This window comes from Naegleria fowleri (assembly GCF_008403515.1).
Source record: "Naegleria fowleri strain ATCC 30894 chromosome Unknown tig19, whole genome shotgun sequence".
Lineage (NCBI taxonomy): Eukaryota > Heterolobosea > Eutetramitea > Acrasida > Naegleriidae > Naegleria > Naegleria fowleri.
Genome location: NW_025407951.1, coordinates 305,573 through 326,882, shown reverse-complemented (window position 1 = coordinate 326,882; position 21,310 = coordinate 305,573). Strand labels below are relative to the sequence as shown.

Here is a 21,310-nt window from a genome sequence, read left to right as displayed (position 1 = left end):
TTGGAACCACATCATCATCATCATGACCAATAACCATTCGGCTCCTACGAGCAATGAACAACAATCAACCACCACCAACAATAGTGTTACAGCCACATCATCATCAACGAACAACAGCAACACCCTATCAGTTCCGATCAATAGTAACAACAACAATCCATCTCCAATCGTACGAAAGCTATCCAACTCAGGAACAACCACACCACAGATACCCTCTCTTCCTCCACCTCATCATCCTTATTATTCAGTTCCACCAGGAACTAGCTATACCCATGTACCTCCTCCATCTCATCATCAACAACAGGTACTTCATCATCATGGACATCCTTCATCGTCCTATTATACTCACCCTCCTCCTCCGTATGCAATGATGAATCATCCACCCTATGCATCTTATTTGCCCCCACCATCCTCGTCAGGACCTACAACTTCGACAACCACAATGCCTTCATCAACCACATCCTCAACTGCAAATTCCCTGCAGCCTCAGCCTACGAATTCGAATGCCATGTACTATTCACCTCCACATTATCCCTTGTATCCAACAACAACACTTCCTCATCAGCAACCTCCTCCTTCTCATCCAACACATTCAATCTATGCTTCTCATCAGCCAATTTATAGCGGAACGCCACCAACTGGTACCACTTCTGTGATGCCTCCTTCACATCCAACGACATCTGTTCCCTCGTCTCATCCTATTCCATCACATCAACCACCACCACCACAAAAACAATCCAAAAAGAAGAAAAAGTCGAAGAGTACTACGACCGTAGCTTCATCAGGTTCTACTGCCATTATTTCCTCATGTCCAACTGACCCTTTGGATATTTCACGAAGATTGAGTGGAAAAATTGATCTTATTGAAGGATTTACTATGGATAGAATTTTACAACGAGTTGTCATTCTGCCTCAAGATGATAACGGACGTGTGATTTCCGAAAAACAAACAGTGAAAATTGATTCATCACTAAGAAATCAATATTCGACTCTTAAACTTATAGTGTGGTTATGTGAAATGTGTGTGGACAAAATTACAGATAACATTTCACCTGTACGATCTCTCTATGAAGAAGTGGTTGGCTCCAATAACGAAATTAGTGTTCAAGATTTAATGTTTCCAACGACCATTTTTTCATCGGGAAGAAAAGCACATTTTTTAAGGTTCGTTCTGTATGATATGGCCAAAGAGACAGAGATGGTTGCTTTTTGTGATACCTGTCCTTTTGAAATCCGTAGTAGACAATCTCAAGTGAATACTGCTACTACTTCGACATCCATTCCTACTCAAAATATTCCTGTTCGAAATAACTATCCATTCGCTGTACCTTCTCAAAAACCATTACCAATCCTTCCTTCTGCAACAGTTGTCACTTCTGAGACACCTTCATCGACCGTCAGTGTTGGAGAGAAACCGACATTGGACTTTCTTAAAAGATTAGTTTCAACAGCAACGCTTTCAGAAGATATTAACAGTTGGGATAATTTCATGCATACTCTCAATCAATTAGTAATCATGGGTGATTCCTCTTTTTTGAACACATCTTCTGGATCCTTCTCTAAACGAGCCGACGTTTCAGACATTCAAGCAACAAAAGAATTAATGATGAGAGGACAGAGAAAAAATACATGTATTTATCCATATATTGAACAATGTTATCCTGCTTTTGGCCCAGCTCGAGGAGGTATTCAAATTAGCATTAATGTGAAAGATCTTAATATGTATGATGAAGATGATCTAACAGTCACATTTGATGATATTAAGGTTCCAAAAACAGACTTTGTATCCATTCGTCCGAACAAAATTTTGTTATATCTTCCTGCTTTACCATCTAATCACATTCTAGGCAAAGTCGATGTTGCTATATCTGTGAGAAATGAATTGGAGGACTTTTGTCACGTGTTATATGATGCGTTTGAGTATCTAAATAATGATGTTTTTGAGAAGAAAAAGTCATCCATACCCACACCCATCGAAAGACCTTCCAGCAGCAGGAACAAGAACATTAGCCAGGTTCTCATTCGACCTCTCTCCGATAGTAATGGAGTCAATGAAGATCTCATGACAAAGAATGAGCTCTACAACAGTGACACTGCAAAATATATCACCAGTATTTATTTTGAACCAGGCTTCCTTAAAGGTAGTCCCTTGGAACCTGCTCAACGGTTTATTTGGCTACTAAGAAAGAGTGAAACTTTTGAGAATCTTGTTGGACATCTCTCTTCAAAAGAAATTGATTGTGGTGGAGTTCTCTCTATCAGAGACATGACTCCTCCTACCTTGAAACAATCGGAGGAATCCGATATTCTTGAAATACCTATTGAAATTGATCGAAGAATATGCAGTGAGAAGTATAATTGTACCATGGTTCTTCAATTGTATGACGTTATGCAAAAACAGGTGCATTACACTTCACGACCATTCTCCATTCTTCAAAAGCCTCCAAAATCAGTGGCATACAGTAGTTTCAATGAAGATGAACGAGTATTACAATTACTTGAGAAAATTAAAACTCCAAAGGCACGAAAGACAGCATTACGAGGAGGAGCATTAGATCCAACTTTGAATTATCTGGGACAAACGAAAACCCATATCGCTTGTCTTTCTGGAAATGATCATGAATTGAAGAGACACTTCCAACCCGCACATCTCGTGGCCCATGACTTGTTTCTGAGAAATCCTCTCCACTTGGCTTTTGCTTCTGGAAATATTGAGGCAGCCAAGTTCTGCATTGATCACTTGACCACCTCACCACATTTACTTCTTCTCCAGAGAGACTACTACCACCACACACCTTTCCATTTGGCTCTCAAATTCAATCGTACACATTTCATGAAGGAAATTTGCTTGTTTCTCAAGTCCTATTTGATCAAGTATTCGGTTCAACAACAACAACAGCAATCTGACCATACGACCGCAGCATCACCATCATCATTAGAGAACACAGAGCAACCTTCAGGTCAAAATGATAAGGAGTTGTTGTCGTCTCAAAAGAAGAGAAAAAGTACAACCTCTACGACGAATGCCAATGTCATTACACCTTCACCACCACGACCATCAAAGAAAAGAAAACAATCAATTGTGGAGGAAGATTCATCCGATGATCATGAGCAAGATGATGATGTCTTGGTGGTAGAAGACAATTGAATTACCCATTAGTAAGATAAAGTCGATCCGCTTTGGCCTTATACTCTCTTGATATGCTCCAACCGATTGCCACCAGTAAATTAAAAAATGAATAACTCTCAACAAGACACTACCACCTGTAAAGTCTTGTATGATTTTAAAGCGGATGGAGAGAATGAATTGAGTGTGTCTAAGGGGGAAATAGTAAGGCTAATAAGTATTCATGGAGAATGGATGATGGTTGAAAAGATGACCAAACCTTTTCAAAAGGGATATGTTCCCACATTGTATATTAGTTTAAGGAATTCTGCTACTACTTCCGAATCGAGATCAGCCTCTTCTCGGAAATCATCAAAAAGCAATGTATCATCCTCCACTGTCAAAAAGGATCAGCAAAACAATTCATCATCTGTAATTTCAAATAATTCTGAAAAGCAATCCATTCCTTCTGACGTGCAACCATCATCAACCTCAAAACAACAAGCTTCCGAAGAAGGCACAGTGGCAGCTACCTCAAACTCTAAGGACATAAGCACAGATGCCCAACTATCTGTCGGCAATTCCACTACTACTATAGCAGAAAACAAAACCTCCAACTCAACACAACAAAATGTAACGCTCCCATCCACTGTTGATTCAGTCTCTACACAAGCGACAATCATTGGATCAAAGAACATGTCAGAACAAAATGCAAAAAGAAACGTGGCAACTCCATCCCAAAATTTGGGCAAAACCGCAAGATCCACGAAGAGCATGACATATGCAACCAAAATAGGAAATGAGTTAGAAGAGTCCCTCTCTGTTCTGCAGGCGTATGAAGCCAACGAAAAGATTTTCAAACAAACCTTGCAACAAAGAGAGGAAGCTTTCAAAAGAATTGAACAAAAACTCGACAAGATATGTCAAGATGTCAATGAGTTTCAGCAACGAAATGATCTGTTAATTGAAAGAATTAAAAATTTAGACAATAGAATAGAAAATGACAGACTGAGATTAATAGAGGGCATAACAGAACCATTGGAATCCGAAATAATGAATGAACCTAAAACAATTACCAAAACTCCAATTTTTATTGAAAGAAAAAGAAGGACTCTTGCAAATCTTCAAACTCCTTTAAACTAGCAGTTTTTACACATTATTCGTCGTAGCAATATACTGATGCTTGTTACAATTTGCAGTAAAGAGTGGAGGTGATGCACTGACAGTAACCGAAAAATTGTGCTTGAGAAATTTTTCTTTTTTTTCTAAATTCAACGTTGTTTCATGAGATACTTGAATTGGCACTCTCAGTGTCAAGTAATCAATGAAAATTTGTGACTTGTCAATGCAATCCATAGCTTCCAAATTTTGAGGTTGTTCATTGTCCGTAATGTCATTCTGGTTTGACAGCAAGTTTTCCTTTAGAATAGAGTTAAATGACTCTTGTAAGTCCCATTCTAATATTTCAGCCAGTTCTTTTCTCATCTTCCCTCTTTCTGATTTATCCATTTCGTCCATAACATCAGAGATTTGATTCCATCCCTTAACAAATGTTGTTTGCAAGTTGAAAGGGGCATAGGAGATAGTGTTTAACCCTTTATGCAGCCTAAAGGGATGTTTGTAATCTATTTGGTCCCGAATGTTTTCAGGACAAAGATAAAAAGCAACATTGACATCCATTTCTACGCCATCAATATTTTCAGGCAATTCAAATGGAACATAGATTTCCATTTGATGGTTTTCAAAGCTCTTAACAAGGCCTGGAATGGAATCATATGCTCTATTCTTTCGCTTGATACTCTTCCAATCATTATCCTCACTAATAATAAAAGCATTTTGTTCAAATTTTTCTGGATGGTGTATGTAGGATATGGCGTTGGTGATAATTTCTCCATCATGATTCTTAAATATGATGTCAATCATGTTTCTATGAAGTTTCTCAGCAAAGATAAAGTGTTCAGAGCTTGAAAATCGTAATGTTAATAAACAACTTCCAGGCATATATGTTACAGGCTCTGTTAAAATAATTCGGCCTGGATTGGGATTCATATCGATAGAGCCATTTGGGCGAATGGATACTCGACTTTCCACGCTTGGCATTCCTAAAAGATTGAGATTTTTTGGCTTAATGTCTTCTGACAAACCATTGGCAACACTAATTTTTCGCACCTTGTGATTGACTACATACATCCAAATCGTAGTGAAACTATGAAGAAACGCCATCTATGCAATTACTTACATGTGTCCGAAAGAATTAGGTTGGTATCAAACTTTAGAACTGAGTGAGGGTTATTGAATGTTGGCTTACTTTCTCCCGTTATAAATGCATTTAAAAAGCCAATCTCAGAGGATCGATATAATGTAGAGCTCTGAACTGAAATAATGGTATCATCATTGTAGATACTGTGCTCTACTTTCTTGTTAGGGACGATTTTAACTTGTTTCATGAAAATTGGTTCGTTATAGGACTTGAAAGCAGATATTGGAGACTCGGCATGATAAAAGAAGATACCATCCTGATGCGCTATTGCTCGTTGTTTCAAAAACAAAAATTCTGGATACAGAGTTCCCTCAAAAGGATGTCGCTTCTCGGAATTCCAATTTTTGAGAGTAGGAAAAACATGTTCAATATACTTCTCAAAATCATTTCTAAGGTGTGTATGTATCATTTCTGGTAACACATCCTCAACCATTCCTGTATCCAAAGGTATTCTCCAAATATGTGCATAACCTTCTTCTGCAATGTAAAGACAATTTTCACTATGGCTTATAAATAAATCTATTGGCCTACTAATAATTTTTGAGCAAGAAACAAAATAAATTGGAATTGGCATTGAGTAATTATTCCTCCATTCCTTCTCACGCTCTAGAATGAATTTCTTTTCAATGTACTCTTCCGTCAATATCATTTTAGTGTGATCATCTCTTTGTAAATATGCTTCTACACTGTTTTCTCCAGAAGTAATCAGTGGATTATGATCAAGTGATTCTCCTAACGTGCTTTGGTAAGTAGAGGGTTGAATAAAAGTGGATACAAAACCATTATGTAAGTCTAACCGTCTAATAGTATTGTTGTTAGTGTCAGCAATAAGTAAGGCTTCTTGCAATTTGTCGTAAAATAGGCCTCTAGGTCTGTTAAATCGAGCATCGGCAAAGTAGCCATCCTTAAAGCCTCTTCTCCCTTCTCCAAACTGATGGATGTGATCAACAATTTGATAATTGAAATAAACTTACGACAGATTCTATTACTCCTTCAGAATTCATTCGAACAATCCGGTTGTGATGTGTGTCAGAAATGAATATTGAATTTCTATATTTTTCAATAAAGGTTGGAAATTGAAATAATGTTTGAGGTTGAAAGAGTCTCTCAATAGGTTTCTCATATTTTTGCCAATCAAAATTCACCATTTGAATGAGACGATTTTTAGTGTGGATTGATTCGATATCTACAAAATTTCAATCATCGCTACTGCTGCAACACGATGCAATAATTGGCTTACCTTTCTCGAAATTGTCTATGAACTCCTTATGGTTTGTATATTCTCGTACAAATTCTCCTCTTTCATTGTATAGCTGCACAATACTATCACAATCTTCTGAAATACTAAAAACTGGATATTGGAAATCATGATATAAAATTTTGGATCTCAATAACTCGATATTCTTTTCATGATCAAACCCTAAAACATTCGCTCTACTTTCCAGCACAATCCTGATGCAAGCAATTAAAACATCAATGATCAAGATTTTGTTTCACTTACTCGCTGGTCATGATTCTTTGAAAAACATCACTTGAAAATTCATCAACAGACAAAAAAATAGTTGGCTTTCCCTTTAACTGCTCCACATTCACAATGGTTCTAGTATTAAACCATTTATGGCTTTCAATCGGAAGACTTTCAAATAATTTTTCAATGCTACGATTCACACACTGAGTGATAGAAAAATGCCTTTTGATTTCCAAATAATTTAAATCCAATATCTGAAACTTTTTTCTAGTTGATTTTCTCATCATCGAGCTATTCCCGAGCGTGTGGTGGCTCATCATCCTTGAAGCAGCATCGCTGCGCCACCCTCTCAGCAATACTTGGCACGGTTGTTTTTTCATTTTTTGCATTAATTTAAAAAAAAAAGAGCTGCTTAGAGTCGAAAGGTATTAAAGATTACAACAAGCATGAAGATTGTTATTATTTGAGTTAATAGAGACGGAAATAATGAAGAATCATCATGATAACAAGGAAAATTTGAAGGAGAATGAAAATTTAATCTCCTCCCGAACCAATACAGGGACATCAATTCCTCAACAGGTTAAACGACAGCCTTTGCAAGAACTCTCCACTCTTAATCACGGACTAAACTCGAGAATAAGTGCTACTCTCCATAATAATCAATTGAAGAAACCATCTGATATTCATATTGAGCTTTCTCCGGAAAGAAAAAAGAGAAGAAATATTACCTCAACAAGCATTTCCCATCCCATAAATAGTCATCCAAATGTAAATTTGATATGCAAATCTGATAGACTCAAAGAACAGAGGCAATTAGAGTTGAAGATATTGCAACAACGCGAAAATCAGCAATTGAAGTACTATATTTTTGAATCATTGGATCACTCAATGGACACATCGTGCATAACACTATTTCGCAAGATTCTTCCAAAGCTCACTCCTTTAATAGAAGCAACAAAAACCATTCATGCTAAATACTGTATTGAGAAATCTCTGGATATTTGTAGATATTGCTATATTTGCGAACATTTATTTAGCATGGTAGGTGATTGCAACTGTTTTTCAAGACAATATATGAAATAAGACTTTTTATTGCAGAGCTGTCTTTTTATAAGGAGGATATGCCTTCAAAGAAGATCTGTTTATGACCTTCTCTGTAAACAAACACTTTTTGAAAAAGATAATTGTGAACTAATCTCGAAACATGTCGCAACAGCAGCATTTAGGCTTGCATTGAAAACGGTTGGCAATGAATTATGTTTTCCTTTCCCAAATATAGGTAAGCGGAATTGATAAAGGAACATCAATTGCAACTAACACACTTTAGAAAATTTTTCCATGCTAATGGGGCTTGAACAACATTGTCAAGGCTGGAACGAAATTACGAAAATGGAATTCAAATTTTTGCAAGATTTTGATTTCAATCATATCATGTGTGTAACACCAGTAAGCGTGCTTTCAGTCTTGATGAATGCATCAGTGTGCTTTGAAAATTTGTTGAACAACCTTGCTTTTAGAAAGAGCATTGAGGAAAAGTCTCTTTGTATTTTAACCAATTTTGAGCTCATGTCCGATGGTTTTTTCCTTTCACAAAAACCATCCTTTATTGCTTGTGGGGTTTTGGCTTTTTGTCGTGTGGTTGTTGGCTTGCCGCCATGGCCCTCCATTTTGCAAGATTTTACTTTTATAGCATATTCAGATTTAGAGCAAATAGTTCAGTATTTATTATCTCTAGAGATAAAATAGTGTAACAAATTATTGTAGTGTTCTTTAGAACAATACATAACGGAGCAACAGTAAAAACAGAATTACCGCCGCAATGATAATAAATATTTTGTACTTTTTCCAGAATGTTAAATCAGCTAGCTCTGCTGCTTGCATTTTAAACTTTTTAGCACCGTCTAAGATTTCATTACTCATGGCACCCATTTGTTCTAATTGAGCCCCTCTTCCAATAACATCGCTAATATTCTTTTTGATAATGTGATGGACGTCTTGCAATTCATCTTTCAATATTTGTAAATTTCGTTTAGTACGTAAATCGGTGTAAACTCTTCGTGTCTTTTGAATAAATGTATCGAATTTCATAAATGCATATGGTCGTTCTACTTTATGGACCTCAGATCCATACAATTGTTCAAATTCCTTTTTTAATTCATCTAAAAAAGCATATGCTAATTGAGAACTGTATGATTTTTCGCAAAGGGTCATATATATTAAACCAGAGCTGGTGAGAGTGTGAAAAACCATAGATCCACTATCAATGCTCATCTTTTCATTTGAGTTTGATCCTAACAATGCTAATTGCTCCAAAATTTTTTTTCGTTGAGTTTTATATTGCTCATAGGGATCGGGTTGATTATTGTTTGATTTTTTTCCGTTACTAATTACTGATTTAGTGATGTTGTCATCCTCTCCATCTTTTTCATCAATCGATTCAGCCAACGGCAGTGAATCAGAAAGCCGAGCGATGAATGTCAGCTTGAGCATTTTGAGATGATGAAAGATTGTATTTTTTTTAAATTTTATTTTCTTTGCAAACTTCAGCAGTTTGAAGTCATCATCACCGACACGTCATTTTGGATGTTCGTCAGACACACACCACGACACCTCCTCGCTTATCCCTTTTTCCAATTTAAAAAGCAATTATTCTAATGTGCACCAACATCAGCAAAGCAGACATGCTCATGGTTATGTCGTCGTGTTACTTTACATCTTTTTTTTCTTAGAGTTTGTTTCTTTGGTAGACTTTTTTCTCTTTTTATCGGTTTGTTGTTGTTGTTGCTTAGATTCTACTCCGTTGGAGGAAGAAGATTGTTTAGTTTGAGGTAGATTTGAGGAAGAAGATACGGTTTGCTCAGTAGCTGGCTGTTGTTGTGTTTGTTGTTGAGAAGGTGCCTGATGGTGGTGGTGGTGATGATGTGGCTTTTGATGAGTTGTTGCTAATTGCTGTGCGACAGATTGTACATTGGATTGTGGAAGAGGTTGTTGAACTGCATTTGGTGGTCTTTGTGCTACATTTTCAGAGTAGATGGGTTGGTCTGGATAATTGTAGCTCAAGCGTTTGTCACTTCCAAAACAACTGAAAATGTGAATAGATCTCTATTGTGCTGAACATTGTACTTACTACATGTATGCTACAGGTTTTTGATCAAATAAAGGATGTTTCAATGCTTCTGCTGCAGTAATTCTTTTAGTTGGATCATAACAAAGCATTCTTTTTAAAAGATCTAATTCAAGAGAATCACTTGGAAGCTCTGTGTGCTGTTCCAAGTTTGGAGGATAGTGAGGAATGTGAGTCATGAGCTTGTAGAATTCCAAGTCCTTCATTTCAGGCCAATCCTCCTCGCTTGGTGTTCCTAGAATTTTAAAGATTGTTTCCAGTTGATCTCTTTGGAAGGCTTCTTTACTTTCTCTGCCTTCAAAGATTGGTTTTGTTGTCACTAGTTCATTAAAAATACATCCAAGACTCCAAATATCTACAGCAGGAGTGTAATGTTTTGCACCTAGCAATAGCTCAGGTGCTCGATACCAAATCGTTACTACAGGGCCATCATCACTTAATTTTCTTAATGGATCCTTAAATATACCTTTTTTTGCAGTCACAAAATTCATTGTTTTTCAAAGCAGCCACATATTTACGGCAGTGAATCAGAAAGCCGAGCAATGAACGTCAGCTTACTTACGTGCTAACCCAAAATCTGCCACCTTAATGACGCCTCGTTCAGTACCTTCATCATGTATAAGAATATTAGCTGGTTTCAAATCTCTATGGATGACCCATGCACGATGTAAGTAATTTAATCCACACAACATTTGATAGAGCATTGATTTAATGACATTTCTATCCAATTTGGGAGGCAATCTTCTTGTTTGATTTGCATCTAATGGAATTTGCTTTTTATGATAATTTAACATTTTCTCTAAATCTAATTTACAGTATGGTGTTACCATATAGAACGAGCCATCACTCTTATCCAATACAATGTCTTTCACTTTTAATATATTTTGATGATCAAGCTCTTTCAACAACTAAAACTTTGTCACAAACTCTGATCCACTAGAACACTACCTACATTAATTTCTCTACATATTGAGAAGGGTATTCCTTCGGACTCTCTGGTCAATTTCAGTTTAAAACTTTTAACCGCTACTCGATGTGATGATGAAAGTTCTATACAGATCCGAGAACGATCAGTAATTGTTGTTCAGCTACAACATCAATAATTGTACAACAATGAAGAACATACCTCTGGCTACTCTCACAATCTGTGTTGATGATCCAAACATAAATGAGTAAAATAACAATAGGATGAAAACAAACCCCATAGGCACCTATTTGTGAAATATTGTCGTTTTTGTCATTGCGACACATCATCACCGTACTCACCTTCTCCAATCCTTCCGATGGTTTCATACCTCTGATCTAGCGTTTTGTACTTTTTAAACGTCTTTTCTTTCAACCGACTGGTCATGTATTTTTTAAAGCCTTTTGAATCAAACAAACCGAAAGTTTTTTAACGGTTTTTTGATTTTATCTAAAATTGATTATTTTATTAATCAAATTCGAAGAGGTTTTGGAATGTACATACATGATCATCATTCCAAAAAGTCTTAGAATCCTCCTTGAATTCTAAGGACTAAATGAAGAGTAGAGTGTTTGAGAATGTTATAATCGTTCAGTCTTCGTTCATCTATCAATTGCTTTCCCGAACAGATCAGCATTTGATGTTGAGCTTTAATACCTTCCTTCTCTTGAATCTTGTGCTTGACGTGGGAAACGGAATCGTCTTGCTCGACATCCAAGGCAATGCTCTTTCCAGTGAGAGTCTTGACGAAAATTTGCATCATGCGTTAACAGTTTAGTTTGAGAAAGTGTATGAGGTTTTGTTTTTTTTTATGATGTTCTTGAAATTTAGAAACCTTCAACTGCCATTCAATTCAAGCTTCACTTATCAGGTCGAGAAACCGCTAGAACACATTTATTTTCTAGTTTTCATCAGAAAATGAAAGATTTTACAATGAGGCAAATTGCAATTTCCGTTAATGTTCTTCATAGAAGGACTAACAATCAACTGCTGCATCTCTTCAACAAATTCTTAAGGATTGTTGGCGATCACATTGCTTTGCTTTGATCCGAAATGTTCTTGATAATACCTTTCACAATAGTTGGGTTTAAAAACACCAGGAACAATCGATGAGCAATACATGACAGGAGTAATATCATGATCTCTTTCATAAATACGATCCTTCCAAGTGTCATGTATACTCTCAACTCTTTGATGCCATTTCTCATCTCTCGGAGTCGGAATGGTTTGGAGTCCCAGTGAAGTGCCAAATTCCCGAAAGGCCAAACGGTAACGTCTGCTTGAGCTATCAAAGTACTTTTCAGTCCATAACTCGTCGAGACATTCCAATGCAACGTTTTGAATGTGTTGAGACCATTCTTCATTTGAAAACCAACATGAAATCCACAAGCTTTCTCCTAAATCCAGAGGATCATGGCTTGAGTAATTGGAATACTTTTTCATGACCATGCGTTCCATTTCATGAATTTGCGTTTTCAAAACATCACTCTTTTCGCTTTGATTAAACAAGGAGTGAACATTGCGAAGAAGCTTGTAAGTGACATAACCATCGAAGGGATCCAAATTTCCTTCTGATCTTACCAACGGTCTTGATCCATCGATGCTGATCTTCCAATACATTCTCAACTGATGTGGTGAAGTACGATTGATGAAACGATCATGCATGGACTCTGCCATTTCTATGGCCCAGCGGTTGTACAATTCTTCTCCAGTGACAAGACTCATTCTGTTCAGAGCAAACATCCATTTGGTCAAGTAATGAAAGTATTGCCCGTCACCATCGTCATGGTCTTCATTGTACTTTTTTCCAATTCGTAAACCACCCAAAGTTGGACGATCATCGGTAGCGTTGCCTTAAAGTTTTTCAATGAATGATTTAAATTCAAATTTAACCCTTTCATTCTTTAAATGATCAACATACCTAATCGACGTTGTAATTGTCGATCTTTACCAAGAACATTATGCACTTCATCGATTAAGGCCTTGGCTTGTTTTAAATATTTATCTTGTTGAGTTTCAATGAAGAGTGTAAGAAAATTGCAAACTGCAAAGGCATCGGTCCAGAGGTATCTGGTTTGAGTGCCGGATTTTAAAGGTTTTGGCTTGTAGGCAACTTCATTTTGAGAAGCTTCCATAAACATTTTCCATGACTTCCATGCACTTCTTCAACATTTTTAATTTGAGTTCAAAATCCTTTTGTTTATGTTGTAAATGTAGTGATTTTCACATTTGGAATTTTTACAATAGTAGAATTGCTTGATCAATCAATTTGAAATTCGAATTCGTCCAATTAATGAAAAGAGGATCACGTTATGGCTATGATGAGGGGTAGAGAACAAATATATTAAGGCTTAATATTTCACGACCACTTTTTGTTGGGCCGAAGGATTAACAGAGAGTTTTTGTTGCTTAAGCGCCTCTTCTTTGAAAGTGGTTTTGAGATTCTTTTTTTGCTCTCGTTTTTGTCTCTTCAATTCCTTTGCCTTTTTCTTTCGTTCCTTGCGTTCTTCTTTTGTTTCGTTCTTATTTCTTGCCTGGCCTAAATTTACAACCTCCTCAAAATCATCTTCGTCAACTTGTTCCTCACTCATGTCAACCTTTTGTTTGCCGATAACTCCAATAGGTAAACCAGACTTTTGTGACAATTTGATTTGTTTTGGTTTTTTCTTTCGTGGTGCATCATCAATGACTGACGGATGGTTATAAATGTTTGTGTAACTGGTTAGAATGGTCTCACAGTCCCATCGATTATCTCGTTCAGGAATGGTAATGACTTCTGTTTCTCCTTTAGCTTCCTCTTTTTCAATTCTTTCCATTTGTCTCACCACCATCTTGTATCTTTCTTCTGGAGATAGTTCTCGCATCTTCTCAAAGTCTTCTCTTCGGAAAACTTTCACATCAGGAGGAAGCTGTGCCTCAATCTCTTTCAATTCTTCATCTGTAATTGTTGAGCTCTTTTTGAATTCACCAGCTCCAAATCTTCTTCTTTGCTCTGTGAAAAAGTCTTCGAGCAAATCATTCACTCGCTTTGCATCAAATTCAGTATTTTCTCTCAGCTTTGGGTCATTATCATCCAATTCTCCAATCTGATCATCAGCATATGCATTCTTATAGAAAATGTCAAAATCTTGGTCAAATTGTTTTCTGTTTTCTGACTTTGTGAAAACAGGCTCCTCTTCTTCGTCTTCTGCGTCTTCCCATTCACCATCTTCATCTTCTGCATCTTCCCATTCACCATCTTCATCTTCCCATTCACCATCATCACCATCATCTTCGTCAACTACAGTAAAAGACACTTTCTTTTTTGCTTGGTTGGTTGGTTTTTCGTCCATTTTAGCCTCTTTCTTGGCTGTCACAGATGCTTTTGTAGTTTTTGATTTTTTGTTTGCATTTCTCTTTGCCTCTTCCTCTTCAATTAAAATCAACTCTTCTTTTGGCAAAAATTTTTTGAGCAATTCTTTTGGTAGTGGCTCATCATTATCAAAATTGAAGACTCTAGGACGTGTTTCATCATCATCTTCATCTATATAATCTTCATCGTCACCTTCTTCTTCTTCAGCTTTTTCCATTATTAATTCTTGAACAATTTCGCCAAAGAAATCATCATAGTCTTCTCCATATTTATCCAATGGATTTACTTTTTCATTTTCGTCCTCTTCTTCTTCTTCTGATTCAGTCTCTCCATCTCTCTCCAAAATTGTCTCAATTTCAGTATCTATTTTGCCATGAGCATATTTTTCCAAGCCATAGGCTTTAAAATCTGGTCTAAGCTTGAATGGGATCTTTGAATCATTAAGTTCAGAAGAGCTGCCTGCTTTTGGTTCCTTCTCCCCATTAATAAGTGATTCTAATGTTGGCTTTACTTCTTCCTCCTCTTCCGAATCCTCATATTCTTCTTCATCTTCATCATCATACTCTTTCAATTCCTCTTCTTTTTGGGCAGGACTCTCCTCGTAGAGTATAGATGGCATTTGATATGTTTCGTTTCCGAAGGCACTGATAAAAGTACCACCTCCAATCTTTTTGATATGCTTTGAATAGTCATATCCATCATCGGGAAATAGACCACCAACGGTCCTTCTTTGTCGCTCTTTGTGTGATTCTTCAGTCTCTTCGGAAACCATTTCTTCATCAAATTCAAAATCATCATCATCCTCTTCATCATTAAACTCGCCATCATTTTGCATATCCATCAACTTTTGAAGACCAAACATGACCTTTGGTTCTTCTTCCACATCCTCTTCGATCACATCTCCTAAAGTTTTCTTCAATTTTTCATATGTTTCTTTGGCTTTTTCCGATTGATTTTGTAGATTTGTCGGAACCCAAACAGTATTGCTGCCGTTTACTCCTCCTTGAAAGAGTCTGAAAGTGACGGCGTTCTTCTTTTGTTCGGTTGATGATTTCTTTTCTTGTTGGCGTCTTGGCATTTTTTTGAACTTCAAATAAAAAACGAACAATTTCCACACCGAAAGTACAATTATGTTATTGTTAAATTAGTGTTAACATAAAGAATGAAGGAGTCAATCCTAAGCATGTTCAAAACGAGATCAAGTATTTAATTCACACACAAAGTTGTCAATAAGACCCACACTATTGGACCTCTCGAACAAGTTTTTCAAACTCTAAGAACATTACTGGAGACAGAGAATCAGCATCGCTGGAGAAAGTTATATCACCATCTAAGGAAAAATAAATTAAGTCAAATTCTGTATTAATTACTCTTCGGTTTCTTCTTGTGTCTTTTCTTCTTCAGATTTTTCTGTGACAGATTGATTTTGTACAAATGTTGGGCGTTTAAATCTTGAGCCAGGTTTTGAAGATGGAGTATTGGAAGCATCATCATCTTTTTCTGTGCTTTCTTCTACGTCATCAGTTTTTACCTTTTTCAGCGGTCTATCTTCTACAGCACTTTCAGCAGTGGGTTCAGTTGCCTGAGATGAGGTATTAGTTGAAGGAGTTGTAGAATCTTGTTGAGCTTCAAAAGCGTTATCATCTTTCTGGAATTCTTCAATTGTTCTTTTGCCTGTAACAGATTCTGTTTTATCGTCAGAGGCAGCAGACACAGGAGTGGTTTTATCTTCGCTTGATGAGGAGGTCGCTACATTGTTTGAGGAAGTGACTGGAGATACAGATTGTGAGGAATATGGCTGCGTAGCTTGAAGCTTTTGCATCTTTAGTAATAGAGCAGCACGCATTTCTTCTTTTCGTTTTTCGTCTGCTTCTTTCTTTCGTGCTTCATCCTGCTTTTGTTTCTCCAATCTTTCTTCCTCTTTTCGTTTTTCTTCGGCCTCTTTTTCTTGGTTTTGTTTTTCTAATCTCTCCTCTTCCTTACGCTTTCTTTCCAGTTCCTCCTGTTGCCTTTTTTGATTTTCCTCGTCATCAGAGGAGGAAGGTTGTTGTTCCTGTGGTGACACTGTTTTCTTAGGTTCAGACTTGGTTCGTGACTCCTCACTTTTGTGTCTTTCGATTTCACTTTTTGCTTGTTTCAACTCCAACTCAAGCTTGGAAATTTGTGACTCTAGGGATGAGATTTTCTCTTGCAGCTCCGTATTGTCTTTTTTTAGTGCTTGATTGGTCTCTTTTTGTTTCTTCATAATGTCGAGCATTCTTTCTTTCTTTTCTTTCAGACCACCGAGTTCATCATTAACATTTTCTAATTCTGAGTTCAATCTTGTGATTTCTGATTGATGTTCCTTAAGAGCGGCAATTTGTTTTGAGTTTTCTTCATTTACAGAAGAGAGTTGTTTCGAAAGACGTTCAATGGTCTCCACCTTTTCCATCAATTCTTTTTCTAGCTTGAAGTTTTCTTGTTTTAGCTTTTCATGAACCTCAGGATCAATCTGTTTGAACTTTTCCACCAAGTGTTGTGCCTTATTCTGATATTTTTTAACATCCTCTTGTAACGACTTAATTTCTTCCTCACGTATTTCTTTCTCTTTTTTGAGCTCATTGATAGACTGGCTCAGTGGTATCAATTGTTTTCTGGCTTCTTTGAGCTCTTCTCTAGTTTGATCTAGCATGCGGGTAAGCTGTTCGTTTTGTTGCCTCAAAGACATGTTGCTTTCCTTGAAAACTTGTACTTGTTCCTGTAAATCCGCTACGAGCTGGCCAGTACGATCTTGATCTTTAGACTGTTGTTGATTTTTCTCTATTTCAGTCTTTAACTCTGTTTGGCTTTGAGCAAGCTCTTTAAATGCATGCTCTAGTTTTTGTTTAGTATTCTTTAGCTCTTGCTCAGCAATGGCAAGTTTTGATTTTAACATTTCTTTTTCTCTTCTTATGAAAGTAATGGTTTCTTGAAGCTCCAAAATTTCTTTTGTTTGATCGTTGCCGCCTGAGCTCAGCACAACATCTGTAGAGGTTTGTATCTTCTTTAGTTGAATGTTCAATGTCTCTACTCGTGAGAATGATAACTCCAGCTGGCGTTCCAAATCCTTGACTCTCTTTTCAAATTCCTCTTTTTGTTTCAGAAGGTCCTCGTTATTTTTCGATAAGCTAGCAGTTTTTCGCTCCATTTCCAATTCTAATGTTTTAACTGAAGATTTTAACTCTTCTATGGTTGAGTATGCCTTGCTCAACTCTTCTTTGTTTTCTTTAAATGCTTCAATAGTAGCTGCATGACGAATAAGCTCTTGTTCATACTTATCCTGAGCGTCCTTCCAAAATTGTGTATGTCTTCTGAGGTCTTCTTTCAAAATTTCAATTCGTTTTTCATATGTCTCGGCATTTAACTTATTTTCAGAGTCAACAGTCTCAACCATTTGTTTCTCTTTCTTGTTTTGCTCGGTCATATCTTCTAATTGTTGTTTGAGATTATCAATTTCTTCTCTCTTTTGTTTTAATTCTTGTTCATTCTCATAAATTTTTTCATTAAGGGCTGCTATTTGCTGATTAAGAGAAGACACCTTAGATTCTGAGGATTGTTTAAGCTTGTCAAATGCATCTGTCATATCCTTTAAAGCTCTGTCGTTAGATTCAGCAAGTTCTTTCATGGTTTCCAATTTTGCTTTTTCATTTTCAAGAGACTCTTTCAAGTAGACATTTTCGTTTTGGACTTTCGAGTACTGAACCTGTAGTTCGTTGATGTTGGTAGGTGTAGACTCAGAAGTACTCAATCCAATCATTTGCTTTTCTATTAATTTGTTCAAACGTTCTTCAGCTGCGTTTAACTTTTGCTGAAGGGTAGAGCTCTTGTCAAGCTCGAACTCATAATTTGTCTTGAGTCTTGTTACTTCATCTCTCAATTTTTGGCATTCCACTGTTTTGGCATCTAGCTTTTCTCTGTATTCTTGCTCTTTCAAGTCTATTTGAAGCCTGAGCTCTTTGGAAAGTAGCCTTTCATCATCAAGTGATTGCTTCAATTGTGAAATCTCAGTTCTACAGGCTTCAATTTCTTGCAAGGCTCGTTTCTTATCATTTTCTTCTTTTTGTTCAAGTCCAATTTGTATCTTTTGTAAGCTGGAGTAAAAATCTTCATTTCGTGATAGTTGTAATTTCAGGTTGTCAATCTCAAGGATGAGTCTTTCAGAGCGCTGTTCATGGTATAGCTTTTCAGATTTTGTTTGAATTAATTCCTTCTCCAAACGTTTGAGTTGTTCGTCCTTGCTCTCGAAATTAATTCTTTGTCTATCCATACTTGTTTGAAGAGCGTCAATTGTCTTTGTCAAAGAGTCGTTAATAGAACGGATACGATTCAATTCTCTCTGGGTTGAATCTCTCTCTAACATCATATTCTGAGAGCTATCTTTCAGGAATTCTACCTCTGATGTCAATCGAGCAATAGTAGAGTGAAGTTTGGTAATTTTTTCATTCTTTGCAGCAATTTCATCTTGAAGTAATTTCTTGTCTTTTAGAATCTCTTGTTGAAGCTCTCGTACCTCTTTAAGTTTGAGATGTTCCATACGAGAATCCTGGGTATCTTTTTGTTGAGAAGTTGTGGTGTTGAAACTATTACTAGTTAAGTTTTGGTTATTCTTTTCATCGAGCAATGACTTGTACATATCTCTTTGTTTGATAAGAGACTGAATTTTTTCCATTTGTCTTTGGCTCTCTCTCCTTAGATCCTCCACTTGCTTTAGAGCGAGTTGAATTTTGTCTTGGAATTCGGTAGCCATAACTTCCTGAGTATGTCGCGCTTCTTCCTCTTTTTGACTTGCCAGTTCTCGTATGGTTGTTAACAGCTCTACATTTCTCTTTTGTAATTCGTCAACATCAGTGAATGGAACCAACCGTTCCGTTATGACAGCATTCGCATCGAGACGGGAAGAAGATTCAGAATTGGCGTAACCTTCCTTCAGCAAGGTTCTAACTTGAAGAGAAAGATCTTGGTTAACATGTTCTGCTGTCTTTAAAGATCTACGCAACTTCTCTGCTTCTGCTCGTAAATTTGTCAACTCGTCTTTATAAGCTTCAGTCTGTTGAATTAGATCTTGCTTTTGTTTTGTCAATATCGTATAAGACGACCGTAGTTGTTCATATTCCTCTCTTTGTGCTTGCATAACCGGAGCCTTTTCTTCCAAATCTTTCAAAATTCCTGAAAGAACTTCATTCAGTCGCTTATTTTCATTCTTAGATTTGAGAAGTTCATCACTAATCTTCACAAATTTGGTGTAAATATCGCTAGGACTGATTCCTTGAGTAACAAAAGTTGAGGCACGAAGTTGAACATTTTCTTCCAAGTCCTTCTTGTATTTTCTAATTTCTGCTTCCAGATCTTCTATTTTCTCCTTACGTTGTCGCAGCTGTTCATTCATGGACTCTCTTTCCATTTCAAAAGTGCTCTCTTGTCGTTGTTTTGCCTCTTTTACACTTGTCAAGCTTTTCTCTAAGTCTTTGATTCGATCCTCTAGATCATCATGCCTATTTTTATATAAATCAGAAAGCCGTCTTTCATTATTCAACTCTTCGTTAAGTCCATCCAAAGTTTGAAGATGCGAGTTTTTGAGATCACGAATTTCTTCAATCTTTTGTTGAAGTTTGTGATTGTACTCCTTATTTGATTGCTCCAAATGAGATATCTTTTCATTGAGATTAGTGATAACATCTTCCTTTGTTTTGGATTGTATCTCTAGCTCATTTAGCTTTAGCATGTACTCTGATTTCAATTTTGTTATTTGTTCTTGCTTTGATGAAAGTTCTGAATTTAGCCAAGCATTTTGCTTTTCTAGTGATTCTTTTTCTTGTTGAAGATTTTCAATAGAATATTTTAAAGGCAATACTGATGTAGATATTTCCTGAATCTTTTCTTCTTGTTCGTGTTTCATCTTATATTGCTCATTAATTTTTTGATTGAGTGACTCGATATGGGCTTACCAGTTTAAATAGCAGCTTTAACGTGATAAATAAAACATACAATTTAAATCTTCAATCTCCTTTGTCTTTTTCTCGACAGAAGATAGCAATCGGATTTTCTCAGCTTTGAGTTCTTCATTCACACTACTAATTTGCTCCAATTCATTTCTTTGCTCATGCCATCGCCTTTCGGTATCTTTGACTTGCTTTGTGAGGTGTTCAATCTGGTCCTGATAGTTTTTCGCTTCGGTTTTGTAGTGCTCTATCCGCTCCTTGAGTAATTCATATTCCTCAAGTTTTGAATTTTGTTGTTGTTCGAGTTTGTTCAACAAAGATTCATTGGATAGATGCACTGTTTTTAATTCCTCTCTACACTCTAAAAGCTCTTCTTCAATTTTAGAAATATATTCTTGAGCCTTTTTTTTGATCATCGTTGGATCATTGCCGAATTGCTCGAGCTCCTCGGCTGAGAGAAACGAAAGTTTCAGGTTGTCATCACCAGCTGTGTGGGAGCGATCAATCATCGACATTTTTTAAATTCTTTTTTCAATTTTTTAATACCATCACACACAGGCTTGATGACGATACAACGTTAAAGGTGTGGGAGTATTATATTATTGAACGTGCGCATTCGTTTTTGTCTTTTAAAGTACAATCACTATTCGAGTGAAAGACGAGTTTTTCTTTGATTTTCTTCATTACATTATAATTGCAACAACTACAGCCATCATCATCATCCCGTATTCATTTAGTTTTATCTCCTTGGAAAAACAGGCAAAGAGCCATCAATATTGCAATGTTTTGTGTTTATGTCATTGAATAAACAATCTCAAGATTTTTCGCTTGCAACATCTCTCCAGCAGAACCATTCTAGCTGAAGATTCATCATCAAAAAAACGAAAACTTCCGTCTCCTTATTTTCTCCAAAAAGACGTTAATCTTATCGTATGGTTCGGAGGAGAGAGAGGAGCCTTCTTCTTCATCATCAGGTTGTTCTTCTACTTGCAGAAGCATATTGCCAACTTCATAACACACAAATTGTGTTATATTCTTGCTAAAACACGGCTTCCGATAATCCGTCATTCCCTCTGTGC

At 36.6% G+C, this 21,310-nt stretch overlaps 9 protein-coding genes across 9 annotated transcripts; 3 read left to right on the top strand and 6 right to left on the bottom strand.

Moving 5' to 3' along the window:
- Positions 1 to 22: 22 nt before the first annotated feature.
- FDP41_013512 (uncharacterized protein) lies at positions 23 to 3,148 on the top strand (the record flags this gene model as incomplete). The annotated part of the gene is made up of 1 exon (XM_044704151.1): positions 23 to 3,148. One exon carries the CDS (start codon positions 23 to 25, stop codon positions 3,146 to 3,148), a length of 3,126 nt encoding a protein of 1,041 aa, XP_044565011.1.
- An 87-nt stretch (positions 3,149 to 3,235) lies between these two features.
- On the top strand, positions 3,236 to 4,249 carry FDP41_013511 (uncharacterized protein; the record flags this gene model as incomplete). The annotated part of the gene is made up of 1 exon (XM_044704150.1): positions 3,236 to 4,249. The coding sequence occupies one exon, from the start codon at positions 3,236 to 3,238 to the stop codon at positions 4,247 to 4,249; it is 1,014 nt and encodes a 337-aa protein (XP_044565010.1).
- Positions 4,250 to 4,255: 6 nt separating this feature from the next.
- Positions 4,256 to 6,878, bottom strand: FDP41_013510 (uncharacterized protein; the record flags this gene model as incomplete). Its single annotated transcript, XM_044704149.1, has 5 exons — positions 4,256 to 5,286; positions 5,346 to 6,297; positions 6,341 to 6,552; positions 6,607 to 6,818; positions 6,868 to 6,878. 5 exons carry the CDS (start codon positions 6,876 to 6,878, stop codon positions 4,256 to 4,258), a joined length of 2,418 nt encoding a protein of 805 aa, XP_044565009.1.
- Positions 6,879 to 7,320: 442 nt separating this feature from the next.
- On the top strand, positions 7,321 to 7,917 carry FDP41_013509 (uncharacterized protein; the record flags this gene model as incomplete). Its single annotated transcript, XM_044704147.1, has 1 exon — positions 7,321 to 7,917. The coding sequence occupies one exon, from the start codon at positions 7,321 to 7,323 to the stop codon at positions 7,915 to 7,917; it is 597 nt and encodes a 198-aa protein (XP_044565008.1).
- Positions 7,918 to 8,604: 687 nt separating this feature from the next.
- On the bottom strand, positions 8,605 to 9,324 carry FDP41_013508 (uncharacterized protein; the record flags this gene model as incomplete). Its single annotated transcript, XM_044704146.1, has 1 exon — positions 8,605 to 9,324. The coding sequence occupies one exon, from the start codon at positions 9,322 to 9,324 to the stop codon at positions 8,605 to 8,607; it is 720 nt and encodes a 239-aa protein (XP_044565007.1).
- A 219-nt stretch (positions 9,325 to 9,543) lies between these two features.
- FDP41_013507 (uncharacterized protein) lies at positions 9,544 to 11,309 on the bottom strand (the record flags this gene model as incomplete). The annotated part of the gene is made up of 7 exons (XM_044704145.1): positions 9,544 to 9,916; positions 9,962 to 10,424; positions 10,521 to 10,866; positions 10,911 to 11,008; positions 11,085 to 11,103; positions 11,159 to 11,169; positions 11,225 to 11,309. The coding sequence occupies 7 exons, from the start codon at positions 11,307 to 11,309 to the stop codon at positions 9,544 to 9,546; spliced, it is 1,395 nt and encodes a 464-aa protein (XP_044565006.1).
- A 624-nt stretch (positions 11,310 to 11,933) lies between these two features.
- Positions 11,934 to 13,063, bottom strand: FDP41_013506 (uncharacterized protein; the record flags this gene model as incomplete). The annotated part of the gene is made up of 2 exons (XM_044704144.1): positions 11,934 to 12,775; positions 12,844 to 13,063. The coding sequence occupies 2 exons, from the start codon at positions 13,061 to 13,063 to the stop codon at positions 11,934 to 11,936; spliced, it is 1,062 nt and encodes a 353-aa protein (XP_044565005.1).
- A 210-nt stretch (positions 13,064 to 13,273) lies between these two features.
- FDP41_013505 (uncharacterized protein) lies at positions 13,274 to 15,352 on the bottom strand (the record flags this gene model as incomplete). Its single annotated transcript, XM_044704143.1, has 1 exon — positions 13,274 to 15,352. One exon carries the CDS (start codon positions 15,350 to 15,352, stop codon positions 13,274 to 13,276), a length of 2,079 nt encoding a protein of 692 aa, XP_044565004.1.
- Positions 15,353 to 15,640: 288 nt separating this feature from the next.
- Positions 15,641 to 20,746, bottom strand: FDP41_013504 (uncharacterized protein; the record flags this gene model as incomplete). Its single annotated transcript, XM_044704142.1, has 2 exons — positions 15,641 to 20,232; positions 20,278 to 20,746. 2 exons carry the CDS (start codon positions 20,744 to 20,746, stop codon positions 15,641 to 15,643), a joined length of 5,061 nt encoding a protein of 1,686 aa, XP_044565003.1.
- Between the last annotated feature and the right edge of the window lie 564 nt (positions 20,747 to 21,310).